Source organism: Berghia stephanieae, chromosome 15, assembly GCF_034508935.2.
Source record: "Berghia stephanieae isolate SIO BIC M18660-M18661 chromosome 15, UCSD_Bste_1.3, whole genome shotgun sequence".
Classification (NCBI taxonomy): domain Eukaryota; kingdom Metazoa; phylum Mollusca; class Gastropoda; order Nudibranchia; family Aeolidiidae; genus Berghia; species Berghia stephanieae.
In genome coordinates, this window is record NC_088374.1 from 26,036,675 (window position 1) to 26,044,174 (window position 7,500).

The 7,500-nt window shown below is 33.3% G+C and overlaps 1 protein-coding gene across 1 annotated transcript in view; it reads left to right on the forward strand.

Annotated features, from left to right (window-relative positions):
* The window catches only part of LOC144960792 (macrophage mannose receptor 1-like), a 16,775-nt gene that overhangs the window by 3,542 nt on the left and 5,733 nt on the right, over positions 1-7,500 (forward strand). Inside the window, exons 4-5 of the mRNA XM_078894133.1 lie at positions 2,978-3,066; positions 4,547-4,733. Of these exons, the coding sequence (XP_078750259.1) occupies positions 2,978-3,066; positions 4,547-4,733 (276 nt within the window). The remainder of the gene's footprint in view (positions 1-2,977; positions 3,067-4,546; positions 4,734-7,500) is intronic.

Consider the following 7,500-nt stretch of genomic DNA (forward strand, 5'->3'; position numbering starts at 1 on the left):
ACATAATATTATGTTTAGAGCTGTTATAAAAGGTACCAAGTCGAAAAGTAACACACACACACACACACACACACACACACACACACATATATATATATATTATATATATATATATATATATATATATATATATATATATATATATATATATGTTCTTTAGACACAGTAAAAACAAACAAAAAAAAAACAATCAAAAATTTAAAACGAAAAAAATAAAAATTAATAAATTTAAAAAACACACAAAATTGAGTATTTATATTGGGCAATATCCTTTAAAGTTACTCAAAATGCTTTACATGAGGTCCCTAGCCAACAGCAATACTTAGCATTAAAAGGACGAGACATGGTGATGGTGCCAAATAAGCGATATGACAATTTTTTTTTTCGATAGACAACGCTGATCACGGCCAGGTACTCATTTTACACCTGATTATGGTGAGAGATCGTGAATAAAGACCTTTTTTTCCAAGGACTCATTTAGAGTGTGTGCGTGCAGCGATTTCTTGTTGAGTTATTTCGGTATACTCTTCTCTCGGCGCTTGTACCAGTTGCTGAATAATTCGTACTGCGGTGCGTTCATTGACACGTCTCCCCAATTCGTCCCATATGTGCCCAATGAGGGACATGTCACGTGATATGGTAGGCCGATCAATGATTTTGATGTTGTGCTCCTCGAAGAAGCCCATCGTCAACCTCGCCACACAGATCTCGTTCATAGTCACGTGATGTGACGTAAGAAGGCTAGATCCGGGTATCTTTTTTCTCGTATCTCGTCGATCGGAACGATTTCGTTAAGACTCCAAGAGGTCTCGTGAAGTCTTGCTGCAACAAGGTAACTTCACAGTTTGTTGTGAAAAAAAAGACAAAAAGTGCGGTCTCATAATAGGGAATGAGATTAGCGGAAGAGTAGCGTCCCTTGATTAGACGTCACCCATAGTCTGTGACGTCACCGGCGGAAAAGTTATTAGAGAGAGAACGTCATGTTTGTTGTGCGCATGCGTCTCTCGTCTCTCGTCACAGACTATGGGTGACGTCCAATCAAGGGACGCTACTCTTCCGCTAATCTCATTCCCTATTGTGTCAATGCAGACTGGTGCTGCTATTCTACCAGCAACAAAAACAAGTTCCTTTCGATGGTTAGAACTGATGCATGGCCCAAACCATGACCCATTCTCCTCCACATCGTTGAACCTCTTTGACGTATCTGCGAGTAAGGCGCTGCTCCCCCTCTCTCCACCGTCAGCAATAAATGGCAGTTTGAAATGACTCTCGTCTGTGAACAGCGCTCTGTCCCATTGAGACTGGTACCAACGATTATCATTAATCGCTCATGTCGGTCGGTTATTGGTATGTTGTTTCTGTCAGAAGAGTTCCGACGTTGGGTCGACATCACTTTAATTCATCGTTTTTCATCCGACGTCCAATTGTAGAGGAGAAAACGTCAAAGATATTCGATATCTCTCTCATGTTTGCAAAGTGCTCTTCCTCGTGACGGCGGATGAACTCACGGTCCTCTTGATCTGAAGTCTTATTTTTTCTGCCACGCCCAGGAATATCTGTTTTTCTGTGCTTTTTCTATAAGAACATTTACGGCAGTATTGGAACGACCAATTGTGACCCTCCGTCTCAAAACGGTATTATGTCGAGATGATTCAGACCCCAAAAAGTGAATTTAGAGATAGATTGATGAGAAATTGGACCTTAGAAGTTTTTGCAATGCAAGAAATAGTCTTTATACTCCATCAGAACGTACAGAAATTAAACCCAAGTTGGATATTTGTGACTATGAATTCAATTTCCCTTACCGAGTGGATCCCGACATAGTACCGCTTCGATACAGTGGGTCACAATTAAACATTTCTACAATCGTTCATGATGATGCATCGGTCCTATGCATGCCAACGGCAAAATCGCTTCATCGGTGGGGACTTTCTACCTGTCCAACATGTACCGGATGTGGGATAGAACCCGAAACCGCAGATCATCTAGTTGAACGGTGTATTGTGACGAAGCTTCCGAGCGGGTTTGCGACGGTGCACGAATGCGGTGAAGAATGTGCTGATTGGGTCGATCGTCATAACATAATAATGTGAGCACCATTAGAAGATGCTGCCAACAGCTTGATTTCTTTCTGACTCTGTACTGTAAGTTTCGACTTGACTTCACGATAGTTTTGCAATGACTGACTATTTCCTTGCCATTAAGTGACGTAATTGAGTTATTTTTAAACGCCATCTTTGTCTCGCATCTATCAGATGTGTGGATTGTGTGCGGATGAGCTCACTTACAGCAGCGTGGCTCAGCGGTACGGTCTTTGCTTCGTTCCCGAAAGGTACAGAGTTCAATCACCGGCCGCTGCGCTGTGCGTGGCCTTGAGCAAGACACCTCGCTCTAGCTCACTTTGCGGGGCTGCTCTGCGGCTGACGCTTGGGTTATTCCAGTCTTCCCTTGGAATAAACTCTAAAAACAAATTTCCCCTTGGGGATAAATAAAGGGAATTTTTGAAATATTATTGACAGCAAAATGAATAGACAAAATGACGGAATTAATAATCCTTAATTTGTAGTATGCAAATTTTCCACATTCCATCTTTTGCCTTTGAGACACACGAAGGAAATATATTTCAATAAACTTTGGAAACAAATTAGGCAAATGATTGCTCTTCCAGAAATTGTTTATTTTAGTTAAATTTATAAATGAGTTAACAAGATATGGAACATTAAAGGGGGGGGGGGGACTTAATTGTGACGCACAGTACAGTTTCACATATTGCATCTATCACACATTATCAAGAGCAGGGAATCTAATTTCCACAAATCTATGTACGACATTATCAAAGGGCAGTAACTCAACGCTAATCAAATCAATAAATGTATGTACCAAATTACCAAAGTGTAGTGACTGAATACAATTTTTTTTTAATTACTTAGCGTCAGGAATTCAACGCTAATTACAATTAATCTATGTTAAATTCCAGGCCTCCTTTCTCTCAAAAGATATTGGATCGGATCTAGATATAATAGTAATACAAAGATGATGAGATATTTGGATGGAGGAGAAGTTACAGTGAGTATATTTGTCTTCATCGTACTCATCATCATCATCATCATCATCATCAACATCATCATCATCACCATCATCATCATCATCATCATCATAACATATCATATCATAGTCATTATTAATGGTGACATATGTCCAAAAAAAATACCCTCTTGTTTTTGCAAGTATATATATTCAATATTTAATTCAAACGAAAGACAAGATCAAATGTGTGCGGATAAGAACACAAAATCCTATAGGGAATGAGATTAGCGGAAGAGTAGCGTCCCTTGATCGGACGTCACCTTACAGAGAGAACGTCAAAATGGTTTTGCGCATGCGTCTCTCTCGTCCTCGTTTTCGGCGAAGTGTCTCATGCCGCACAACCAACATGACGTTCTCTCTCTAATAACTTTTTCGCTCGTGACTTCCAATCAAGGGACGCTACTCTTCCGCTAATCTCTTTCCCTATAGATATACAAACAAAAGGTCAAGTTAGTGTATTCATGGTCTTTCACCACAGACTTGTTGATCATAAGCATATTTCTGAAAACCAAATCTCATCCATTGTATACGTACGTTATCAACTGAAATTTGAAAGCATTTTTATCATTTCGGCATTATTTGTATCATTATCAAGTGTATTCTGCGTTGGAGAAATGATCTCTGTCGAATATTCGTAGAACATATGGTGAAAAAAATATTAAACTGACATGGCAGTTTTTTGCGTTGCGGCCTCAGAAAATCGCAGAATATCATTGATTTGCGTTGCCATATCAGATTAAATTTATCACCAAGTGTGAATGTGACTAGGGAAAAATCCCAAAAAATGCTCATTATCAATGCTTTGCAGAGCATGGACAATTGTATAGATAGAACGAAGTCGACGTCATTCAGGCCTTTGTTGTTTTTGTTTGTTTTGTTGGGTTTTTTTTTTGTTTGGTTTTTTTTTTGCCATCTACGTTTATAAGTAATTCTCATTAAACTGTATTATCCAAACTATAGTATGCGCTTGGCTAACAAGCTCATATCATTGCCACCCGGAAGTATAACGGACCAACCCACAAAACTGTGTGTGAACGTGTATAGTCGGGTTAATACAGTTCAGAGAGCATTACTCATAAACGCGGATGACAAAAAACAATAACAAAGACCTGAGTGACGTCATCTTCGAGCTATCTATAAACGTTCAAGGTTTCACATAGTTTTGTGTTTTGGTCCGTTTTATTCCCAGATGGCAATGTGTGAGCTTCTTCGCCAATGGCAGAACATCTATATAAGTGTATACGATCGCCTCTTTTTTCTGTATATTATCATCATCATTATCATCATTATCATCATCAGCATCGTTATCATCATTATCACCATTATCATCATCATCATCATCATCATCATCATCATCATCATCATCATAATCATCATCATCATCATCATCAGCATCATCATCATAATAATCATCATCATCATCATCATAACCAACATGATTATCACTCTACAACTACAGCCTTCCTATGAGGCTTGGGCTCCAAGACAACCCAACAACTACAGAAGGAAGCAAGAATGTATCGAGATCATTCGGAAACGTGGCGGTCTCTGGAATGACAGGCCATGTTCTAGAAGAAACCATTTCGTCTGTGAAAAACCATCAGTGAAAAAGGAACAAAAGGCTCCGTTTAATTTCAATCAAGGACGTAAGAAAAAAGTCTTGAAATAAATTAAGTCAATAGAAATAAAAGAAAAAAATCAATTAGATCTCACCCTTCATCCCAAAGGCTTATATTTAGAAATGCAAAATACGAGCTTATTTTTCATAGGTTTAATTACGCGGGATCAATAAAATTGCTTTGTTTTGTTTTTTGTTTTTTTTTTTGTTTTTTTGTTTTTTGTCTGTTTTCTTTTGATTTCATTTTTATTTTATTTTTTGTATTGGATTTTTTTTTTTTTTTTGGTTTTGTTTAATGCTTTATTTTGTTTTGTTTTGTTTTTGTATTTTTTTGAAAGTGAAAAAAATATAATTTCATCTCTTATCGTTTTAACGTAAAAATAATAATGTTATAACTCTCAAAGTGTATTGAATCGTTTCACATAAAAATATACGCAAACAGTAAAGTTATAATTTGTAAATCAATAAACAGTAATGACATTATAAGGAAAGAAGAATAAATATATTAAGTATTCAAAAAATGAAATAGATAATTGAACTATATTCATCCCTAAGGAAACTTGCTTTACAAACTCGAATAACGATAATAAATAAATAATTAAACGTTATAAAAAGTAAACAAGCACTATATAATAATGATAATAATTAATAATAATAATAATATAATAATAATAATAATAATAATAATAATAATAATAATAATAATAATAATAATAATAACAATAATAATGATAATGATAATAATAATAATAATAATAATAATAATAATAATAATAATAATAATAATAATAATAATAATAATAATAATAATAATAATAATAATAATAATAATAATAATAATAATAATAATAATAAACATCTCTCAATAAACAAAGCTGCGATTTGTCCATTTAACATCGGTGCATTTTAACGGGTCGTTTTTATGTACATTCGCAACCCACATCATTCATTATCGATGCCGTGTGTAGTCTTTGTGTTGTACACGGAGTGTGTAGTCTTCGTGTTGTACACGGAGTGTGTAGTCTTCGTGTTGTACACGGAGTGTGTAGTCTTCGTGTTGTACACGGAGTGTGTAGTCTTCGTGTTGTACACGGAGTGTGTAGTCTTCGTGTTGTACACGGAGTGTGTAGTCTTCGTGTTGTACACGGAGTGTGTAGTCTTCGTGTTGTACACGGAGTGTGTAGTCTTCGTGTTGTACACGGAGTGTGTAGTCTTCGTGTTGTACACGGAGTGTGTAGTCTTCGTGTTGTACACGGAGTGTGTAGTCTTCGTGTTGTACACGGAGTGTGTAGTCTTCGTGTTGTACACGGAGTGTGTAGTCTTCGTGTTGTACACGGAGTGTGTAGTCTTCGTGTTGTACACGGAGTGTGTAGTCCATTGGGAAAATAGGGTCACAAAAGTTATATTTATGACATCCGTGTGTCTTTGTTCTTAAAACTAAAATTATAAAACAAGCGCTGATGACGTCCGACCGATATTGAAAACTACAAAATAGAAGTAGCATTAAAGATAAACTAATTCTTACAATAAGACATGATAAAATAACCTAGATCTAATAATTAGCTGGGTGGCTCCATGGTACAATGGTTAAGCTGTCAACCTTTAAGATACTGGGTTCGATTCTCGGTGTGGATAATTTTTTATAATTTATTTGTTGAAAAAAAAACATAATTTTTATAATTGTTATAGTTATTGGACATCTTTAGATACTTTGAATTATGTTTTTATTATTATTATTTTATTATTATTATTATATTATTATTATTATTATTATTTTTATTATTATATTATTATTATTATTATTATTATTATTATTATTAATTATTATTATTATTATTATTATGTATTATTATTATTATTATTATTTTATTATTATTATTATTATTATTATTATTATTATTATTATTATTATTATTATTATTATTATATTATTATTATTATTATTTATTATTATTATTATTATTATTATTATTATTATTATTATTATTATTATCATTATTATTATTATTATTATTATTATTATTATTATTATTATTATTATTATTATTATTATCATTATTATTATTATTATTATTATTATTATTATTATTATTATTATTATTATCATTATTATTATTATTATTATTATTTATTATTATTATTATTATTTATTATTATTATTATTATTATTATTATTATTATTATTATTATTATTATTTTTATTATTATTATTATTATCATTATTATTATTATTATTATTATTATTATTATTATTATTATTATTATTATCATTATTATTATTATTATTATTATTATTATTATTATTATTATTATTATTATTATTATTATTATTATTATTATTATTATTATTTGTTTCATTGTACAAAAAATACCACATTGTTTTTTTTTCATAATCATCTTATTTTATAATACTTAATCATTATCATCACCATTTGTTTACTACGTCTGTTTGTTGTTGTTGTAAGATATATCATGATATCCGTACGTATTTTTAAATAAAATTAAAATTATAAAACAGGCACTGATGACATTCGAACGAGATTTAAAACAGTATCATCTCCAGATGGTGAAACTGAGCTGTTTGAGATCAAATCAGGTGTGCTTCAAGGTGATACATCTCTTTGTTATTGTCCTGACCACGTGGTGAGAAGGGCCTATGCTGGCATGGAGCTAGAGCTTGACCTCACGCTACATAGACAAAGAAGTAGGCGCAGTCCAGCTATGATTGTCACGGATCTAGATTTCGCTGATAATTTGGCTCTACTGAACGAGGAGATGGACCAGGCACAAGAAGT